The following is a 21949-nucleotide window of genomic DNA, read 5'->3' as shown; positions in this document are numbered from 1 at the left end:
CTACAAGTAAAAAATATTCTGGTTACATCATGAAAGTTAAACGTTTGTTTTCGCCCATACCTGGGATGACTGAGATGGTTTTCAGAGCACGGAGTACCCTGAAAGTTCTTAGCGCAGACACATTGCCAAGGTCCACAAACTCAGTCACGTATCTAGAAAAATATACAAGTAAAGAGAGGGAAATGATCAGCAGATTCTAAGACATATTAGATATTTGTGATGGGTAAAAAAAATATATAAATAAAAAGTAAAATGGAACAGTGATGTTGAAAATGACAAAACAGTTAAGTGACACTCTTGTACAGAACATCCCACAGATAACAACTAAAGCATTTATTCAGTGCATATGTGGCCTACTAACAAAGGATACAACAACAATACATTTTCACGCGCAGTAGGTCAACTACTGTACAGCTACTGTACTATAAGATTATGAAGTGAAGCTCCCCAATTCTATTTGATTTGTTGTCAAATTGCCATCTCATCCCCATTGACATGAGAGGATGAGGCTACATAATGTAAATAGGTCACCTGTAATCTCTTACCTGCACAATGAGTCACGACACAAAGATGTATGACCTCCACAAGTTTATACAATAGGTCATGCTGCACTACACCATACAAAATAAGGGACAGTAGTACATGTGATGATTTTAAAGATCAGTAAGAAAACCAACAAAGCAATTTGGTGGAAGAAAAGTACACTGAATATCTGACCAGATTCTAACTTTTCAATACAAGAAAGGGAAAAGAAATGAGACATGAAAAGACATATCACCAATTGCGCACAATCCGTTTTGAACTTAAAACGTTTGCCATAAGCTCCTCTCTTAAATCACTGAAGAGACAAAAATCATACGAGAGTTGTGAAGAGTGACTCACGCCATGACGATGACACTGAAATCCAGCCAGTTCCATGGGTCTCTTAGGAAGGTGAACGGTCCTACACAGAATCCTCTTGCAAATATCTTTAGTAGTGACTCAAACGTGTATATACCAGTGAATGTGTACCTGGAATACAAAAACAGGCATGAATGAGAATGCAATAGCAAAAAACGTAATGAAAAGAATGTACATCGTAAGGGTTGTTTTAGTTAACCAGCATGCTCCTTAATCAAAAGAAAATTGAAAGAGAGCCAAGTAAAAGTACGTAAAATTAAGAATGAATTATGAGCAAGCATGACAAGCACATGAGCTTGTTTGCAATCAGTTCCTGAAATGTTTGTAATAACTTTCATTAGCTAATAAGAATTAAATAAATAAATAAACTTCCGCTATAGTACCTTATACTATACCCATGTTGAAGAAGTATTTTGTTTACTGATTCACTGATACTTTTTTAGTCAACATATTACGAAACTGTACGAAACTATAATCAATGAAAGTTACTACAAAGTTTTTTTTCTTACTTTTCCTAACAATCTAATTGATATTCAATCAAATTATGATTATTTAACCTGGGGGTGAGCATGGGACATTCCTGCTCATAATTTTTATGTAGTTCAAAACACAAACTACAAGTGTACAAACAAGGTTCAAGCTACTGACATCAGGCCATACCACATGCCTTATTATCATTCATTCAATTTTGCCATTCCAAGTTGAGAAAAAATTACATGCTTGGAGTACTTACTCAACCTGTCATCTTACTCACCATCAGAATTCACAAAGCAACAAACCCTGGTCAAGCTTAACATTGGAAACATTTTGGAACAGTTGAAATTCTTATTACATAATTGGGAAGGATACACTAAGGGTAGGCTAAATGTACGGTATACTCACTCCAAGTACTTGGTCCATGGGGCCGGATCAGACATTGCCATAAAACAGCAGTTGGTCAAAATAGTGCACATTATAAAGAGGCTAAACAATGTGAAAAGACTGTTAAGGAAATTATGTTATGTCTCAACATATACAGTAAGCATCAACATAACTAATAACATGTTATAATGATAACTAGAAAGCAAACATCCTTGCTTAGGCAGCATTACTTAGATAAAATAATCCTAGGAAATAAAACCATGTAAAATTGCTGGCCACTACGGATTCTAGTCACATATTAATCATATAATCAATATGAACGGCTTTAATTCCAAGGTAACTTAGCATGTGGTAACATGCAGGGATCCTGCACATCAACCAGAAACCTGGTAAAATTTTGTCTGATGCTGTGCAAAAGTAACAGTACCATACCATTATTCTTTTCTGCAATACAATTATTATTTATAATAATAATAATTCATATATTCCATACATGTGATGGGATTGCAGAGGTACTATAATTGTACCAACAGCAGCTTTAAACTGATATTTGGAATCCATCATTCGGTAGAGGACAGCTAGAGAGATTCAGTCATGCATGCAAAGGACGGGCAGACTGTCTGAGAACTAATAGGCAGCCATCACATGACGTGAAATCTCCTTGCTCTTATTTCATTTCGGAGATTAAAAGAGGGATATCAGGGGATTTGGTTTCCGATGCCAGAGAGGAACATTACAAAGCTGTTTCAAAAATGGGACTATGAAAAAATCCAATAGAATCCTACAGGGAATCTGTAAATATTATAAATTGGCTTATTTTACAATTTAGGGTGCAGAGTGTGGTTTTTGAATGCACAAGTTAGTTAACAACTAGTTAAAGTTTTTCAACTACCGTTTTGTACATTTGTATAGAATATATAGTAGATAATCAAAGTGTTAATGGTACACAGTATACTGATTAAAGTGCCTTAATACAGCATGTTTAACATAACAATGTTGAGAAAGGTAGGTCAACCTAGCTGGCTTATAATGACATAACTCCTATACATAAAATATAATGTGACTATGACATTACATCATTCTTTGTGTATTGTTTTGTTACAACTAAAGTCTCTGACACAACATGTCAGCCAACAAACAAACAAACAAACAGAATTAGAAAGGATATGAATGGACTAAGACTCTTATAGAGATTCTTCTGATGAGGTGAAAAGGGGTAAATATGTAAAGCGCAGACGTGGCACTGAATCGGAAGATGGCCTTCCCTTTGTTAAGTACTATAAAGGTCTGGGGGCAGAAGACAAACAGAATGTCAAATTAGCAACAAGAAAATGTGCTGTTTAATCTGCAAAAATCACAACTGTTATTTGAATCAATGGATGAAATGCATGAGAACTGTTGGTACATTTCTGAGACAGAAGAAAAGAGGTGGTGGGGACAGTTAACTGCTGCCAAGCTCTGATTGGGTCTCCCATAAATGTTCACCTCCACCAAGCTGCTGTCGTCCAAGAAGGCTGTGGACCATTGTGAGCAGAAAGGGGCAGTTCAGATAACAGAGGCAACTCCAAAGCGGGCTGAACCTTTACTGAACAGATGTGGCATTTATTTAAATATTTATTGGTCTTTGGTTAATCCCCCCATCCAGCAGCGTATCACTTGCCAAAACAAAGAGACCCTGAAAATGACTGCCGCATCCTTTTTCTATCTCTCCATAAGCACTCGGTTAATGGACAGAGGCCTGATCTACAGTCTGCAAATCGAAACTTGTTAATCCCATTTCAGGGCTTCACTAAGAGGCCTAAAAAGGTGCTCTTGCACTGTGCCCATCACAGTTAGCTAACTGGTCCAAAATGCCACTTTGACCCCCCCCCCCCCCCCAACCCCCCGCACCCGCACTGACAGTTCCACGGTTTACATGTAATGTTCTTGGAAAAAGCTTTTTTTTTTCTTAGTTGAATGCCAAACAGTTTATCTAGAAATGACAGACAGTGCAACTACCAGGAAATTAAGTCATGTTAATATGCCGACCATCAACAACAATTCCTTATTTATCTATTATCAATTTATTAAAATGTATGTCCCCTATGGTCATGCATGGGTGCAACTAATACAACAAAGTATTGCCTTGTAGTGTAAGTGTATAGATGTTTCAGTAGAGTTATTTGAACAGTTCATCACTCCTTGAAAATTAAACATGATGTCCACCCACTGATTTAACACTCATATAAATCTCACCCTCTGGTTTTTGAAGTAAAAAGGGTCGATGTCATCCAAAGGAACCCCAACAAGTCCTGCTGGAATGTCACCAAAGATGCGTGGAAGCTGCTTGCCGGCCTCCAGGTCAGCCCTGGGCTTGGGCAGCTCCACATTCCCCAGATCCTCCTGGTAATCCTTGGCGTTCTTGGCCTGCTCCTCCGCAATCCGCTGCTCGATGGCAGCCAGGGAAGCGCGAGTGAACTGGCGCAAGCCATCAGGACCCGTTGGTAACAGCATGGCTGCCATCTTTTCATCCTGATTCTCCTGTACAAGAATTTACTTACAGCTGCAAGTGAGGTAGTCAAGAAAAGAGGAGGAAAGGGGGCTGTGTTAATGTTGCTGTCTGCATGGTTCTGTTATATACAGCAGTAAATAGTAGTTGATAGTTTTACCAGACATGTCCATATCAATATGATCCTTGTTGAATCAAGTAATCGGCGTGGGAATTAAGATTTATGTTAATTATTTAGTATTTATGGTAAATTGAAGTACCAAATTACATTGGAAACACTACCACCATCATTCATATGATTAAACTCCATTGTTAGTGGACACACACTGTCATCCTGAGTTCATGATCCAACTGTTGTCCCTGTAGACTCCTTTAGATGAGTGTAAATGTTCGAGATAAAGGGGAATTATGGGAGCAGTCTGTGCTCTCAAGAGTTGATTTCCCTAAAGGATTTTCTGACCCAGTCCAGTTTTAACAGACTGTGGAGGCTCTAAAACTACACTGGGCTGCCTGCATGTCGTGTTACATTAAGATGAGTCTTCAAGTGCACAAATGTAGGAGCTTAAAGGCTGATCACAGAAATTACATAATTCATTAATACACAACCACAGTAGCTGTAGCACAATGATGTACAGATTTGGTCCACGTTGTTTAACAACTCTTATGAATAATGGGGGCTTCCAAGTTATAATTTTTCCTGTAACAGGCATTTCCCCCATCCCCAACCAGTACATCCTAGCCATCCCTTAGAATGTATTATAACAGTTGGTAGGACTATAAAAGCGCTGCTGAACTATATACACAGTATTTAAAATGTGTTGATTATTTCAAGGTGCACTGCAAGTCTGCAACATACAGTGGAGTTTTTACAATCAGACAATGATATTGAAGAAAATAAACAGTTGTCATTACAAGCTTTTTAATATACAATTTGGCAAATAATATCAAGGGAATTTTCATCCATACTTGCTGATCTTCTTACATTCTCTATTTTGGCCATCATACCTAAATGTGTTGTCTAAAGCCAAAGCCAAAATCCAGATTGGTTAAAACGTCCTCGTTGGAGGTTGCATAGGGAACTCTAAAGACTATGTGGGACGACTATAAGTTTATTACCACTGGCCAAGGCCCACTTCCTGTTACCCAACAGTTTCTTTCAAAGTAGGCCAACCATTCTCAGTCAGAGGGATTAAGTCCACAAGCATCGCCCCAAACTGACATTTTCACTGGTTCTGGTCATAGATTGAGAATGGGTGGCACTTGTCTCCACTTAACTAAGCTGGTGGATTCTGAACTGATGAAACTACAGGGTCCTGCAACTAAGAATACTCTACTGCTGTGTGGAGACATACATGAGGGGTTACGTTTCAGAAAAATAAGATGGGGAAATTATTTCATCGATAGAATTCAGGTCTGGTCAATTTGACTTTGAAGGGACTATAATAAAATACATCCACATGTGTAGATCTATATTGTATTGTACTGTACAGTATTGAATAAAGAATTAATGTTGTGGAATAACTGACCGTACAGTGACTAATGTCTACATTCCAGGTGGAATGACTAAGTGAGTTTTTTCTTACAGTACTGCAGGAATCAATATATAATTTTGTGGTGGTATAGCACAGTGAGGTCATACATGATTCCTTCTCAATGACTGCTAAATTGCACTCATGGGTATAAAAGTCGTCAGTCTAAAATGTACACGTTAAAGAAAGTATTTCACAAAATGTTAGAGAGTAAATGTATTTCACATCTCTACCTAATCAACTGATTAATTTTTTTTTCATTAGTTTATCTCTACCTGACCAACTGATTTAATTTACTGCACCTATTTGATTACAGCTTGAATAGGTTCAGAAAGACAGTAAGTCGAGGTTGAAAGTAAAGGTGTTATTTCTCCCTGACAAAACCCTTGTTATACCGCACAATGCTTACATTCATAGCGATCTGTGAGTTAAGAGTGGGACTTCGTCCACACTCAATGATGCATGTCCGTTTTTAGATTTCTAACTGAAATTGTTGTCATCAATAGAACCAGCGTTTGGTATCTTTGTCTTCAAACCAAAGGCAACTAACCCTACTATTTTAACATTAGTTCACAAAATCTACAGTGAAAATACACAGACAAAAGGAGGGTCAACTCCATTTTGGAGCAGGCTGATATAATGGAGGAAATGGTGTAAAACCATTACACAGCATAGAGAAAAAAGTATCTTAGTTAAATGAAATGTCCTTCTCATGAGAGCCAGATGTGATAGTTTCTTTGCAAATAATTATCATAATTAGATTCAAAGTAGACAGGGGCAGAGGGCTAACAGCCTCCCCATCAATGTCTACTGTGGCACTGTCATTCTACTGTATTTTCTACACCGATCTACTTAAAAACGGTATTGGACCTCAAGTGTACGAGCTGCAGACGAGAAATTTAGACTTTTTTTTTTTTTTTACAGATTTGTTATCTTTTCAGAAGGATGGCCTCTAGATTCAAGACTAAAGTGGCCCACAGATTTCAAGTCTGTCAATGCATTCACCACAATGATACCAAAGCACATTTCTAAACCTCCTTAATAATTTAGGCCTAAAGATCAGCAGCATCTTCGTATACAGATCATCTCTATGCTTAACACATTTAAGCTCTTACATACAGCTGTGTATTCACCTTTTCAATAAATTGTAAAGGTTAGTAGAGAATATATTACTGTAGTTGACTGCCACAATAAATTGAAAATATCTATCCATCCATCCATATATACAAGTGTCATATGACATATGTGTGAATATGCGAAACGCAAAAACAACATATGATTAAAATCTTTCCCCATACATTTTTATATTTAGATACATGATGAGAGTGTCGTCATTTCAGAGAAAGTGAAATTCATAAACATATTCAGTGAGAGGATTGAAATACCTATAAAGAGGTTAAGTGCTAGTGCACAGAATAAATCAAGTTGTTGATTGTATTTTGGGATTTTCCAATTTAAGTTGTAAACAAATTGCTCTTAAACCCAGTGGTCATTAAAAAGACAGGGTTAGCTCAGGACAAACTAGTCCAGAGTAATCAATGTCTATGTCTCAACAAAACAAAAGCAGATGATCTCTCCTAATAATTTCTTAGCTAGGTTGCTTGTCATATACTGTGTTCTTGATACGATGCCAGGTTTTAGTCCCATTTTAAATTACTTATCAATATTCTAAAAATTCCTGATGAATTACAGAAAATAAAAAGCTCAGAGAAGGTGATTTGTTTTATCAATTTGTACTTTACCTTGTGGTAAGGCTTATCACGTCTATTGCCTATTTAGCCTATTTAGGTTGACTACCTATTATGTGTCTAGAATCCTTGAGGCAGAGATTGTGTGCCCTAAAATCTAAAATTAAATAGTAGTGACTTGACTTTGGCCATGATCCTAAAACCATGCTAAAAACAACATTTGCTGAGCTGTTTACTTCTTCTTTATTTCCTCTCCTTATTTGCACTACTCTATCCTACTCTTTGCATCTAAAATAATCAAATCCTTTGGTCCTTATCCAAATATGGAAAGAAAAAGGCATTCACACAAAACACAGGCAAACACGTATTTTTCAAAGTGGGCTGATATGTGGCAACACGGTAAACGAAGTGGGCCAAGAGAGGCTCTTTACCAGCCTACACATCTGTCTACTATAAGTTCTACTACAGTAAGAGCTGTTGAATAGTGAATTGCTGTGTTGCAGTGTTTAATATGGGGCCTGATAATGTAGTGTAGCGGTTGCTACAGTATGACCTAATTCTTCCTAACCCCAAACCTTTTGCTGTGATTACAGTAGTCATTAGGTTAGCGTCCTTGCAACCATCAGGCCTACTGTCGCACAGAAAGCTTGCAATGCAGCACCTTACAGTAATGTCACATTGAATAATGAAAGTGCATTTGCTGGGATAATAATAATATGCTCTGAGCCCTTATACAGAATTTCAAAATACAGTGGAGAAAATCTGTCCACAAGTGCAATCCCCAAGTCGATGACCATCTACCCAGCTGAACAACTGGGACATGAACCTACAGTCCTACTCCTGCTGTCTCTGATTGGGATAGGTGGCATTGGTGGCATCTAGACAGCATGGGAGGAAATGTTGAGGGAAATGTTGCTCTTTTAGCTCTGATCAGAGTTTAAAGAGCAACCAGGTTATCCTTGGGCATAAAGACTTAATTAAGTATCTTCCCATGAGGTGCAAAGCTCATAATATTAAATGAAAACGTTGTCAGCCTACTACGTTTTGGGGAAAAAGATCGTATTACTAACTACACAACTGAAATACCTCGGCTTGTTAAGTACGCCAACGGTTGAAAAAGAGTTAACCTAATACATTAAGCGACGCTTTCACTTTTTAACAGTTCCATTACCTGTGACATAACTATTGACTAAGTTGTACGTTTATTAGGCCTACATAGCTACAAAAAAGACCTGTAGCCTGCCTTTCAATGCGTTGTATGTATGTAGGCCTACAACATAACAATTTGGCCAGGTAAATATAGGATGAGCTACTTACATGTGAAACTCCGACATTTACGGCATAGCTTCCCGAGTTAAGTTCTTCAGGGTGTTGAGGACAGCAGAGCCAGACACATGTGGAATCCATTATTTTCATCAACAAATATTCCAATCAAATAGGCGACTGATGTGGGCGTAATTACTGCGGTGTCAATTTCAGTAGTTGTCTGTCAAAACGAAGTTGATCAAATTCCCTTGCGCTGAGCATCTTGGCTGCTTCAGGTGCGACGGCTACCTAGGATCCTTCCAAGAAGTAGTCGTTCTCTTCCATTTCATTACCAGGTCATATTTTTTTCCAAGCGCACAAGCCTCAAAACCTCTCACCATACACTCTCTCGCCTGAAATGCATGCGCTTCCAAAACTCGTAGCGCTGAAAGGGAAAAGTCCTTTCTCCGTTTGCCCTTGAGTTGATGGGTTGGGGAGGGAGGATGATGCTTGCCTAGAAAAGAGGATTAAACCTGGGCATCTCATCTCATATTCAAAAATCTAACATTTCGGATTATTGTTACTGCTACAGTACACTGACATCAAACTTTCTCCATTTATGTTCACTCCTTAATGAGGACCTACTTTTGGTAGTTTTATAGGCCTAGATTTTGTTTGGGGGACTGTATGAACAGTAGGCTAATGTCTTCTTTGATAAGGCAAATAAGAGATTCCCTTAAGAAATACAAATAGCCCATTAAGGATAAAATGCATCGAAGGACGTTGAAACGACAAAAATGTGTGCCTACCCTATAATCGAAATGGACATATGGCCTTCCTAAAAAACTTAAATGTTATTGAAATCGTCAAATTTGCGGCAGTAGCCTGCTTATACCATAACATTTTTCCTGCAAGCTACAGGTGAAAATTATACTCTGAATTGGCATTTACCTCATCCTTCAAGTGGGTACTACCAGTTACAGTTGTTGCACTACAGCACCCTCTAAAGGAATATTATGTTTTAATTAGGAATGAAAGGAATTTAAATAATAAACTAGACTACAAAAGTCTAAAATTGCTGGTTAATTTCTTAATTGGATCAATGTTCTACCTTGTGACTATCCCAGCTTGACAACTCTAGCCTACATTACAATGTTAAAACTATATTGAAAAGGAGACCCACAATATGGGCCCATAATATATATCTCTCTCTCTTTTTTACTTTTATTATTGTTATCATATCTTTTTTTTAATTGTACTTCTCCCTCACATAATTAGCAACTTCAGTGAATTGCAAGAAGTAGAACTCATTTACCCATAAGCCCCAGTTGACACATGGGAAGCAGTGTGGCTTATTTTCGGATGTGACATAGGTGGATTGACTGTCAACATGTAAGATGGCGACTCACCACAGACAGAATGCTGCTGGGCGGAGGAAAGTACAGGTACGTTGTTTTACTTTTAATGAACGCTATATAAATAAAATAACAAACATTTCTTCATAGTCTAGGAAACAACACACATAACCCCAAAAAATAAAGTCAAAGATGACCGGATTTAAAAGGATGCTCGCATGTTCAAGTATCGTCCACTGACGTCCCAACGGCTCAGTCTAATTCCTGGAACAACATGCTACAGGCAGTAGCGTGCAACACGAAACAAAATAAAACACACACAATGGGTACACCTTTGCATAATTACATTGTTGGTTTTTTGAGCATTAAGCTGTATGTTTATTTGCAAATGCAATTTATGGAAAATTGTAAGGGAACACCACTTCCCTGAAATTGAATCGCTAAATGCAATATTCTTGTTCTAGAAGGATAACCGGCTACAGCTAGCTCTAGGTAGCTTAATAAATTTAGTCTACATAATTATTTATTGACCCTCGAGAATAATTTACGTCGTCGAAACACACGCTTTGTAATAGCACGTAATGCTTGTCATCTCTTCTGAGCTGTGTCAAACACTGTGGGTGCGTCCCAATACCCATACTACCATACATGGTAGATAAATACAAATTTGTTTGGAACTGTGGGTACGATTATGGGTAATCGTAATCTGCCAATACATCTGTTCGGTTGGTAATTACTTAGTGTTGGTATTAGTATTTTATTGGTCACATTCTATATCTCAAATTCATTACCGAGTCTATCTCCTTTAGGCCTACTTCAGCCACACTTAAATATTCCACTAATGAAGAAAAAATACCTTGGCGTTTGATTGGCTGTGGATCAGTTCTTAATGTTTTATGGTGGGGTTCTCAGGTTTCATACGTCATCAGAGATGAAGTTGAAAAATACAATCGCAATGGGGTGAATGCTCTTCAGCTTGACCCAGCCTTGAATAGGCTTTTCACAGCTGGGAGGGACTCCATCATCAGGATATGGAGTGTCAACCAGCACAAGGTAGAGTTTCACACAACGTTTAATTAAGTTAATCCAGTGTAAAAAAAAATATTGAAGGACATGTATGCATGTAATACTACATTGTCTTTGGAAGTAAGCCATTTGTTTTAACCTTATGTATTTATTGTAGCAGGATCCATACATTGCCTCTATGGAACACCATACAGACTGGGTCAATGATATCGTGCTCTGTTGCAATGGAAAGACTTGTGAGTTAAATTGCCAGTAGTGTCCTTAAGGGATAATACAAGTGCTATTATTTAATTCCAACTATTATAACTAACATATTTAACACATGTACATTTTTGTCTCTTGCAGTGATATCTGCTTCATCAGATACAACCGTTAAAGTCTGGAATGCCCATAAAGGCTTCTGTATGTCAACATTACGGACACACAAGGTGCACTTTATTATTATTTGTTAGTTTTTTACACATTTAGTCATTTTAGCAGATGCTTTTATCATACCTATCATTCTATCAGACCTATCTATGTTCATCTTTTCCAAACTGTAATAAATTGTAAACCCTCCTATTTGAAATGCTGGATATACAAAAACTGTAATACTGGTCAAAACTAAACAAAGATATTCCATTGGCATACATTGTTTTTGGATGTTGGATCTACAGGATTATGTCAAAGCTTTAGCGTATGCTAAAGACAAGGAGCTGGTGGCATCAGCTGGCCTGGACCGACAGATCTTTCTATGGGATGTGAACACATTAACAGCTTTGACAGCCTCCAACAACACTGTCACCAGTAAGGACTGTTTCAACCTTTTTGAACACTCTTCACGTCAAGGTGAAATTGAAAAGTGGTTCAGCAGTGACTTCTGTTCAGCAATGTAGCTAAACATATACTATTGTTGTTGACATTCCAAAAGACGCATTTATTTGAATGTTGAGACTTGTTTTGTTTGTGCCAGCCTCTTCTCTCAGTGGGAACAAAGACTCCATATACAGCCTGGCGATGAACCAGATGGGCACAGTCATTGTGTCAGGTTCCACAGAAAAGGTTTGAGTTTCACTTTTGACATCCAATTGTGGTCCCCCTTCAAAATGCAGCCACAATTTAAACATTTGTCTGCTCTTAGGTTCTTAGAGTATGGGACCCTCGGACATGTGCTAAATTGATGAAATTGAAAGGCCACACAGACAACGTCAAATCGCTGTTGTTGAATAGAGATGGCACCCAGGTAAATTTAAGATTTAATCAGAGCCCTTTTAACATTTGGTCTGACTGCTCCGTAGTGTATCTTACAAACCTTTCCTCTTTTGTTTTTCGTCAGTGTCTGTCAGGCAGTTCAGATGGGACCATCCGTCTGTGGTCTTTGGGTCAGCAGAGGTGTATCGCCACCTATCGTTTCCATGACGAAGGTGTGTGGGCTCTGCAAGTCAATGAGGCCTTCACACACATCTACTCTGGAGGCCGGGACAAGAAGATCTACTGCACCGACCTGCGTAACCCAGACATTCGTGTGCTCATCTGTGAAGAGAAGGCTCCTGTCCTCAAGGTAACAAACTAACCTGAACCCTGACCTGCAGCTGGTGCTGTTGACCATGTTTAGTGGATACAGATTTTAGTGGACATTGATATATTAAACATCAACTTCCCTTGTATTCCTGGCAGTCTGTTATGAGTCTCACTTTTCATATTGGTTTCTTCCTCAGATGGAACTGGACAGATCTGCAGACCCACCTCCTGCTATTTGGGTCTCTACCACCAAGTCATCTGTAAACAAATGGGTAAGCATGCGCGTAACTCCCCTCTAAGTTCAGTGGGATCTGTCAGAGTAATGACTACAGTACACTACAACCCTGTTTAGTTAGTCATCCATGCTTTCAGACTGTGGCTAATGTTGTTTAGTGGTCTACTGACTTTTAATTTAATTTCAACTTAAAATGCATGGTAGTGAGTATAAAGGTTAAACACACATATTGCTCTTCAAACCAAGAAAATCCTCCGTCAATTTTTATTACTTCATGTCACAATGTTTGTACACAATAAGTTAACTAAAACAATTATATTCAGTCTTTGAAGGCAATGCACAACTTTAGAGCATCAGGGGACTATGACAACGATTGCAGCACTCCCCTCACCCCACTCTGTACGCAACCTGAGCAAGTCATCAAAGGTAGTCATCACATCAACTTGATCTATCCTTAAAGCATTGCTTCCCACTGCTGAAAAATTCACATTATTTAACCTTCTAATGAGTTTCCTAATGGCTTTGTTCAGGAGGTGCCAGTATAATTCAGTGTCACATACTAAATGACAAAAGACACATTCTTACCAAAGACACCAACAACAATGTGGCTTTCTGGGATGTACTGAAGGTAAAGATTTGTTTCATTCATGAACAAAAAGTTCAATTATGTTCTGTATTTGGTACTCATGACTGCAGACAGTAAATTGCACTGTGAATGGAGAAGGCAGTTAACCAAGAATACATTCGGACATCTCTTTAGGCTTGCAAGGGTGAGGACCTGGGAAAAATTGAGTTTGATGAAGAGATCAAGAAGCGTTTCAAGATGGTCTACGTACCAAACTGGTTTTCTGTCGATCTCAAAACAGGGGTAGGTCTGAAGCACACACCGTTCCTGCACACTCAAACATCTGAAAGTACCTTTCCTCAGGATATGTTCCACGGCCGCATGGATTTATTTGCCACTTTGTGTGATTCTGGATAGATGCTGACCATCACGTTGGATGAGAGCGACTGCTTCGCTGCCTGGGTGTCGGCTAAAGATGCTGGATTCTCCAGCTCAGATGGATCGGATCCCAAGTGTAGGACTTGGTGTATTAATATGGATAATAACTTATTTTAGGAGAATTGCTTAAATAAATACATCTGAGATGTTTGTAACCCTTCACCCCTCTTGTGTGTAGTAAACCTGGGTGGACTGCTGCTTCAGGCTCTGCTGGAGTTCTGGCCTAGGACACATATCAACCCCATGGATGAGGAGGAGAACGAGGTCAACCATGGTGAGTAGATACACACATACTCAAATTTGTTGGTACCCTTACAGCTCATTTAAATAATTTTTCATTCATCCTGAAAAGTGATGACATTAAAAGCTATTGCATTATATAAGGCAGGGGTGTTCAATCCTGGTCCTCGGGAGCCCCTGTCCTGCATGTTTGAGATGTTTCCCTGCTCCAGCACACCTGATTCAAATGAATGGGTTGTTATCAAGCTCTGTGGAAGCCGGGTAATAACCATTCATTTGAATCAGGTGTGCTGGAGCAGGGAAATATCTAAAACATGCAGGGGCTCTCGAGGACCAGGATTGAGCACCCCTGATATAAGGGGTACCAACCAATGTGTCCACATTCGACACACGTGTTGACATTTCAGTTTATTGATCAGCCTTATCTGAGGCATTGTATGGGAGTTTGGAAAAGGGGTCTCATGTTGAAAGTTGTCCCATTCCCTTAGTGAACGGGGAACAGGAGACCAGGGTGCAGAAAGGGAATGGGTATTTCCAGGTGCCACCTCACACTCCGGTCATCTTTGGGGAGGCTGGAGGGAGAACTTTATTCCGGTATGTACCTCATGTTACTTCAACCCCTGTTCAGTCTTTGATATGTATGTACTGTAGGCTGTAATGCAGTTTTAAGAAATGCCTTTCAGTCAGCTAATAGGGACACTAAAAAACATTCTTCAGTCCCTTGTTAGTTTAATGCTGTATGTCTTTCTTTTGTTCAATGAATTTAAAAAACGAATGGTTTATGTTTGATGTCTGATGTTGTCTGATGTTGACTTCCTTATCTCCAAAGGCTGTTATGTAGGGATTCAGGTGGAGAGACTGAGTCCATGTTATTAAATGAGACAGTTCCACAGTGGGTGATTGACATAACTGTGGATGTGAGTATTTCAGACAAAATATGTATTTGTATTGACATGGTTTTGGAACTTAACTACTAGACTGGATACTTTACTTGACCGTCCTTTGTAATGGGTTAGGGGACCACAATCATTTATAGATAATCTATACATCTATGATCTTTAATTCATAACGCACCTAACCTTTTCTCTCTTTTTTCAGAAAAATATGCCCAAGTTCAACAAAATTCCATTTTACCTCCAGCCCCATTCTTCTTCCGGTGCAAAAACCCTGAAAAAGTGAGTTATTTATCATCCTTGGTCCTGTTTGCATCATTTGGAGTTAATCTCTACATACAATGTGCAGTAGTCAAGGGATGGTTCGGCTATTCATTCTCCTGGCCACTGGAAACATCAACATGTTAGAAATGGTGTGCTCTCTAAAGCCATTGTGACCTCATGTTCCCAAGGGACCGCCTGTCAGCCAGTGACATGCTGCAGGTGAGGAAGGTCATGGAGCACGTATATGAGAAGATCATCAACCTTGACAACGAGTCTCAGACCACCAGCTCCTCAGCCAATGACAAGCCAGGAGAGACAGAGAAAGAGGAGGATATGGCGATGCTGGCAGAGGAGAAGATTGAACTCATGTGTCAGGACCAGGTGGGTGTTCGGATTGTCCATCTCCCAATGTTATCTGATCTACTCCTCTATCCTAAATCACTTTAATTTATTAGTACTTCAATAATTGTAAGACATTTTTACCTTTATTTTGTAGGTCTTAGATCCCAACATGGACCTGCGAACAGTTAAACATTTTATCTGGAAGAGTGGAGGGGACTTGACGCTTCACTATAGACAGAAAGCAACGTGAGACTCAACGCACAAAGAAAGTTTTAGTCATTTGCCAATCACCACCTAACATTGACATGCAGTCCCTTCAATCCTATTGTCATAAGAGAGCTGGAAAATCGTTGAGGACCCTTTCAGTCTGTCTGGTCAGCGTTTGGGAGATTCTCCTTGTGGTGTGGGCATCTGAAGATGTAGATCAATCTGAGGCTCGCTCACAGAGGCTGGCTAGACCAGAATGGAGCAGCCAAGAGGGAAGACTATACCCTGCAATTTTCCACTTAGTTGTGATTTGTACAATGGAAGAATTGAATCCAAATGTTCTATCTAGCACTCATAGATTATTTTTTACATATTTGATTGCTTTGCTTTGTAATATCATTCATTGCATTTCTTTTGGGAGTGACTGATGTACAGTATGTGTCCATATGAGTTTGTATGCACATGGATATTGAAGGTTGTTTATTCTAGTACATTCCAGACACGGTCCTTACTCTACCAACACTCCACCCTATTCTAGTATCACCCAGGACTACACTTGTGCCTCTGGACAGCCTAACAGCTATCCAGAGCAATTGATTTACTCTGGAATGGAATGGTGTTTCACGGTCTCAAAGTCTGCTGAGATTTACTGGTTGGTTTAAATACTGAATTAAAATGAATTGGTAAGCTTAATTGACATACCTGTCTCTTAAGAATCTTTGTATTTGAGTCTAAAACCACGGCCGGTTGTGCGATCATTCAAGATAATCTTTCTTTTTCTGTAAATATATGTACAACATTTGTACAGTTTTAAGGTCAAATACACTAACAATATAGGAAGATTGATTCCACCCCCCCCCCCACATATTTTGCAAATTGCCATATCTAGTTCATCCCAAAAATGTAAGCTGTTACCTGTATCATCTTAGCAAACAAGACAGGCAAGGAATTTTTAATCATGACTAACAAAAGTTGCCACTTTGATCTGTTCTTGTATCATGAGTAAATCAATATATTCACATTCAGGATGACTGTTGTGTAGTAATTCAAATAAAGTATCTGTATTGTATATCTTGGACCCTTAAAATAGAAATTCAGTGGATTCTGGAAAAAGAGGGATTTTTTGTCACTCAGGATATTAGCTAAGTAAATCATACAATGCAGGCAATTGGAGAAGTATTCATTTCTTGTACTCAAGGAAGATTATATTTGTAAGGCATGTATTCCACAGTCACAAAGTTTGAGTGGCCTCTTTCAACTGCTGAGTGCCATTTTTTGAAGACAAAAAGTAAAGGAATATCCAAGATCTGCAATTTATCCTTGTTTGTGTAACTACAGGTATATTATGTACATTTGGGGCTTAAAACAATAAATTAGAATGGTTTAACATCTCCACTTATGTATCCATTTTGTGATGTTAAACGGTCTGGCAAAAATACAAACATATGTAACAAATTTTATTTTTCTTCCAGTGATATGTCATTCTTTTCACATTGAGAGAAAATTAATCAATTTCACATTCAGTCTTTGCACCCATTCTTAATAAAACATCCTCACCATTGATAAATTCTTAGCAAAAATACTTCCAATTTCTCCTACAAGCAAGTGTCTACTCTATAAAAATGTGGAAACCATAAACCATCCCCATGCAGAAAGACATTCCTGATCTGGTACCCAATGAACAGCAGTGTTATTATCTCAACAGAAATAAATGCATACAAACTCATGACAGCTTTTATGGTATAAGCATGAACACATTGCAGCATACAGCAAAGTCACAACTCTACTTCTAACCTGGTTTACACATATTGCATAGATAAAGTTTAATGAATATGCCGAGGTAACATTGGGGAATGAGACAAAGGAACATCATTATTTGTTATAAAATAATGCCCTTTACATTAGCAGGCTATAGACCTGCTTGAACCAATGACCAATACGATTACACTTTTTAAAATAAATATACTGTATCCTAGTGAAGGCCCTGCATTTCTCTTAAAAGATAAGATCACAGACAAACTGATTCCACCTCTCACATTTGTAAACACAGCATAGCTTCAGCAAAGTAAAATACAAATAAAAATGTTTATGTGTACTATAAATCTATGCAAGGTAATTCCCTATGTCAATGTTTTTTAAACAAAAAATCTAAGATTCACAAAGACATTAAAATTAAAAGAAGCAATCAAAATCTACTACAGTTGCTATAAGATGTGCTTAGAGCGACTCCCACTGATAGTGTAATTAGTGTGTTAAAAACCTTGTTGTCATAAAGATTAAGGTGCAACTGTGCTTTGTTATTCCACAGGGGTGGAATAACCACAACTGTAGTTTTATAATATATTTAAATGTAGATGTATTTATCTTTGGAAATATTCCATGGCCATTCCAATACAATATTTTGATCTACTTTTTTTCTAAACAGTCAACAAAGACTGTTACATTGCTGGTTACAAGTAGTGTTACAAGTAGTGCTTGGCACTACTTGTAACATTGGATTTTACCCAATACAAGGTAGCTATAACTATAGTACTAAATAACTAAGCTACTTAGAATTTGTCCTACATGGTACCTCATCATACAACATAATTACTTCGATACTGTACCTGAACCTATGGAAGACTTGTAATGTTTACTTGTAGCCAATTATGAATAGTGTGAGTTTTCCCTGTCTTGGATTAAGGTCTTTCTCATAATTGCCCTATTGATTGTCGAAGTTCAGCTTTTCTGTAGTGTTTCCTAAGTGACCAACAGCCACCCTACTCCAGGGAGGGTTCCTCTACTGCCGTGTCTAGATGGATTTCTTCGTCGTCGTGGCAGCATTGTTGGTCAGGTTCAACTGCCCCTGATTCCACAGGCTCCTCAACTGAGCTGATGACATCAGGCTCAGGTCCATCCAGGATATCCTGACTGGTGGAGTCATCAATGGAGGGGGGGTCAACAGGCTGTGTTGGGAGGAGGTTGACAGAAGGTAGGGAGGGCAGGTCTGGGTCTGGGACCGGGACAGGGGGCTCAGTAGGTGGAAGGGACTCTTCCATGTCTTGGTCAAGGGATACATCGGGCAGGTTAGTAGGTGGATCATTTGACTCAATAGGAGGGGTTATTGACTCTTCAACCAGGTCAGGGGATTCCGGCGGTGGAATAGGTGACTCGGTGGGTGTGTCTGAAGAAGTGATAGCTGAAGCAAGGGGGGACGTGAGGTCCACGGCTGCCTGGGAGATTGACTGTGGAGCGTCTTCCTCCATCTGTTTGTCAGGTGGTGAGAAAGGCAGCTCATTTTCCCCTAGCTCCTCTGTGGAACAGAAGGAAACATCAAATCAGCATCACAATACGGACATGCTGTATTGCACAAACACCTCCCCTTAAGCGACACTGTTTTAACATGAGTATTTGTTCACAGCCTGTTTTATTCAATGTATTACCATGTGAAACATAACATGTCCAGACAATGCAATATACAATGGTATGTTCCTTCTCTCAACAGAAACATACCAATACCAGAGATGTTGTCGATGTCCTTCTCCTCATGCACAGCCAGAGATGTGTTGGTCATGTCAATGGATGAGACGGACAGGTCCAGCCTGTCTGCCATGTCCGAGGGGTCAGAGTTCATGAAAGCCACCTCAGATTCAGAGAAGCCTTGGAAAACAAACACTTATGTTACAATTACTGCCATCTGGGGGAGACAACATGAACCAAGTCAACAAGCAAGTAGCAGCACAGCAAGCACTCAAAAAATTAAAAGTTAGCCAACGTAAGGTTTTGAACGGTTACAGAAGCTGAAAGTGTTCAGAATCAGATGCAAAAAATTATCCAATTAACGTAATGTTGCCTTGCCATGCAAATGATCAATTACTTCACCTATAACTGGAGACTGAACTTCTGTGATTGTACCTGGGTCCATTACTCTCTGGATGGGTGGGGGCAGATGGCTGTCCTGGAGGTTGAGGTCCTCTAGGTCTTTGAGCTCCTCACCCTGGATGGGCTGACCAGAGGCTGCCACCAGGGATGCCTGAAGAGACAGCACAGTTGAAGCTTGTGACCTGAGTGTTCCCTCATGTAAACATTGATGAACAAGACAATGTCCAACCCCCCTCCACGTGACATCGAGTAGCTTCGGGAGGGTCTACTTTTTGGACTTCACTGGACATGAAACCGCATCACAGTGAGTTGTGGGCACCAAAAGGTAGCAGCCAGTTTCACCTGATGCCTGAAAGGAAGTGGCTTCATACCTCAGTGTATCCATTGGTAGGCATCTCTGGGGAGTCCATATTTTCAGGAGGGGGGGCAAAGGGCATTTCCTGTTTCTGTGTCGTGAGCTGGGATTGAGCTGGGATCCGATGCAAGTATCCATAGCCGATGCCGCAACCCAGACTGCAGGCAACAGAGCACACATTCAGTTTCCTGTGCACTGACAGCTCATGGTGCTACCTGTGCCACATGTACTGATGTGGATGGCGTACCTGCCCTCTCCTCCCCAGGCTGAGTTGGGTGTGACGACCACCTCACGGCAGGCATCTGTCTCAGTGTTGTACACCAGCAGCTTTAGGGGCTTCCCTTCATGGGCCTCAACCAATGAGAAGAAGTCTTCCGACTGGGGAAATGCAAATCAACATGACACGACGGAGAGTTACGGGTTAAAGACTCAAACAATATGAAAGCATTTCACCTGAAGATAGTAGAAGATAAGACGGGGGAAAAAAACGATGATTCTTACATCTTGCAACACCTGGTCCGCTCCCACAATGAAGTCACCGTGGGGTTGAAGGCCTGCCAGAGCAGCTGGTGAATTCACATCCACATCCTAGGAGTGGAAACACAATTCATTATGGGACAGTGCATTTTAGAAGAACTATCTAATTCACCTTAAGCCCTCATCACCAAGCCCACAGCAGTCTGATGAACCCCAACTTACCAGTACATGCCAGACGTTTTCATTGGCTCCTTGCCAACTGCAGAAGCGGACACTTGCCCCAAGCAGACCCTGTCCTCCCCACATACTGCTGGGCACCACCTCCACCTCCCGCAATATCATGGTCCTTGTACTGTAGACCTCCATCTTCACAGACTTCTCCATGTTAACCTTCAGAAGTTCCTTGAGGAGGTCATTTTCCTGGTTCTGCAGCAAAGAAGTTGAGGTAAATAAACAAATAATTTATTTTGTTTTCTTCAACTGAATTTTCTACGTGCATTGCACTTCCTCCAATATGACTACAGGTACAGTATGGTAAGTGGACTGACTTACAAGTCTATGATTATCCAGAGATATTATGAAGTCGAAAAAGGGATTCAAACCAGCTTTCTCTGCAGGCGAATTCTCCTGAACCTATAGGACATAAACCACAATAAAAAAAATAGTCGATGAAATGTATCATTTGTTGTATACAACATATATGAAAACAAACAAAAACAACAACAAAAACATTACTATATACAAGAAGGTTTCTAATAGGCTCTAGGCTTCAAGTGTGCTCGTCACAGCAGTATCAGAATTTGCTTGTTACATACATTTTGTGAGGCTTTCACGATATCATGAGGAATGCTGTTTTTCTCGTTGTGGCGAGAGCGCCTTGCATTAAAATGATGCTCAGTTCAATTAAACTATTTTATTGTACGTAAAAATACATTGTTTTGTGTAGGTATGATGGGCAACACTTTGTCATGATTATGAACTGAATTTACTCGACATCTTCTGCCACTTCATAATTTCGGCAGGCCCTTCTTCGCCTTATGCTAGCAAGCTAGCAATTTGGCAATTGGAAACGTCACCCTCCAACGAAAATGTAAGTGTATGTCAAGATCTCAATATTTACCCCATGCACGTGATATCCATCCGTTCCTCCTTCCGATGCACCTGAGCTTTGAGACAACCCCATATTGAAAGAATGCTAAAATATCAAAATTATATTTCGCCTAGGCTGTAAATGACTGCAGCTAAGGAATTCCTAATGCTTCGTGGCCATCTTGTCCCGTCAATCTATCTCGTAAGTCCCGAGTAGTCGAAAACGATGCCAACGAACAACACCAGGTGATGCGAGCGATAACCGGTCACTTAACAGCCGATCAGATATTACAGTGGAAATCTCCCACAGGAGCCTAATACAGATCTTGAATACCCAAATGTTCTGAAAGTGTATACTGAAATAAGCACAATGTGATCTATATATTTACCA

At 39.6% G+C, this 21949-nt stretch overlaps 3 protein-coding genes across 8 annotated transcripts in view; 1 reads left to right on the top strand and 2 right to left on the bottom strand.

The window, feature by feature from the left end:
• Window positions 1–9137, bottom strand: part of LOC124472942 (sodium channel protein type 4 subunit alpha-like) — a 30677-nt gene extending 21540 nt beyond the window's left edge. The window contains exons 1-6 of the mRNA XM_047028114.1: window positions 8784–9137; window positions 3997–4303; window positions 2930–3048; window positions 1783–1872; window positions 883–1011; window positions 61–152 (exon numbers count right to left, since the gene is read on the bottom strand). Of these exons, the coding sequence (XP_046884070.1) occupies window positions 61–152; window positions 883–1011; window positions 1783–1872; window positions 2930–3048; window positions 3997–4263 (697 nt within the window). The 5' untranslated portion in view covers window positions 4264–4303; window positions 8784–9137. The remainder of the gene's footprint in view (window positions 1–60; window positions 153–882; window positions 1012–1782; window positions 1873–2929; window positions 3049–3996; window positions 4304–8783) is intronic.
• A 938-nt stretch (window positions 9138–10075) lies between these two features.
• LOC124472148 (WD repeat-containing protein 48) lies at window positions 10076–17171 on the top strand. Of its 4 annotated transcripts, none has more exons than XM_047026812.1 (19): window positions 10076–10156; window positions 10979–11119; window positions 11253–11328; window positions 11438–11520; window positions 11749–11878; window positions 12045–12133; window positions 12213–12314; window positions 12408–12632; window positions 12790–12864; window positions 13151–13253; window positions 13358–13455; window positions 13588–13695; window positions 13810–13906; window positions 14009–14104; window positions 14559–14664; window positions 14900–14987; window positions 15169–15245; window positions 15416–15608; window positions 15724–17171. In XM_047026812.1, exons 1-19 carry the CDS (start codon window positions 10109–10111, stop codon window positions 15817–15819), a joined length of 2031 nt encoding a protein of 676 aa, XP_046882768.1. In that variant the 5' UTR covers window positions 10076–10108; the 3' UTR covers window positions 15820–17171. The 4 variants fall into 4 exon arrangements, with proteins under 4 accessions (XP_046882768.1, XP_046882766.1, XP_046882767.1 ...); XM_047026810.1 differs by having other exon boundaries at window positions 11749–11920; XM_047026811.1 differs by having other exon boundaries at window positions 11250–11328.
• A 49-nt stretch (window positions 17172–17220) lies between these two features.
• On the bottom strand, window positions 17221–21767 carry gorasp1a (golgi reassembly stacking protein 1a). Of its 3 annotated transcripts, none has more exons than XM_047026814.1 (9): window positions 21590–21767; window positions 21022–21102; window positions 20692–20895; window positions 20494–20580; window positions 20240–20370; window positions 20009–20150; window positions 19638–19788; window positions 19269–19415; window positions 17221–19068 (listed from the first exon to the last, which is right to left on the bottom strand). In XM_047026814.1, the coding sequence occupies exons 1-9, from the start codon at window positions 21650–21652 to the stop codon at window positions 18536–18538; spliced, it is 1539 nt and encodes a 512-aa protein (XP_046882770.1). In that variant the 5' UTR covers window positions 21653–21767; the 3' UTR covers window positions 17221–18535. The 3 variants fall into 3 exon arrangements, with proteins under 3 accessions (XP_046882770.1, XP_046882771.1, XP_046882772.1); XM_047026815.1 differs by having other exon boundaries at window positions 19275–19415; XM_047026816.1 differs by having other exon boundaries at window positions 19671–19788.
• Window positions 21768–21949: the final 182 nt, after the last annotated feature.

Source organism: Hypomesus transpacificus, chromosome 10 (assembly GCF_021917145.1).
Source record: "Hypomesus transpacificus isolate Combined female chromosome 10, fHypTra1, whole genome shotgun sequence".
NCBI lineage: Eukaryota > Metazoa > Chordata > Actinopteri > Osmeriformes > Osmeridae > Hypomesus > Hypomesus transpacificus.
This window is presented reverse-complemented; position numbering and strand designations above follow the sequence as displayed.

Excerpts from the sequence above, each read along its gene's own strand:
- LOC124472148 (XM_047026808.1), top strand. The coding sequence starts at position 10,109 with ATGGCGACTCACCACAGACAGAATGCTGCTGGGCGGAGGAAAGTACAG. Across the intron at positions 11,329-11,437 it reads CTGTTGCAATGGAAAGACTT|TGATATCTGCTTCATCAGAT; the intron begins GTGAGTTAAATT and ends TGTCTCTTGCAG. Across the intron at positions 13,456-13,587 it reads CTTTCTGGGATGTACTGAAG|GCTTGCAAGGGTGAGGACCT; the intron begins GTAAAGATTTGT and ends ACATCTCTTTAG.
- gorasp1a (XM_047026814.1), bottom strand. The coding sequence starts at position 21,652 with ATGGGGTTGTCTCAAAGCTCAGGTGCATCGGAAGGAGGAACGGATGGA. Across the intron at positions 21,103-21,589 it reads ATGGATATCACGTGCATGGG|GTTCAGGAGAATTCGCCTGC; the intron begins GTAAATATTGAG and ends TATGTCCTATAG. Across the intron at positions 20,581-20,691 it reads AAAACGTCTGGCATGTACTG|GATGTGGATGTGAATTCACC; the intron begins GTAAGTTGGGGT and ends TTCCACTCCTAG.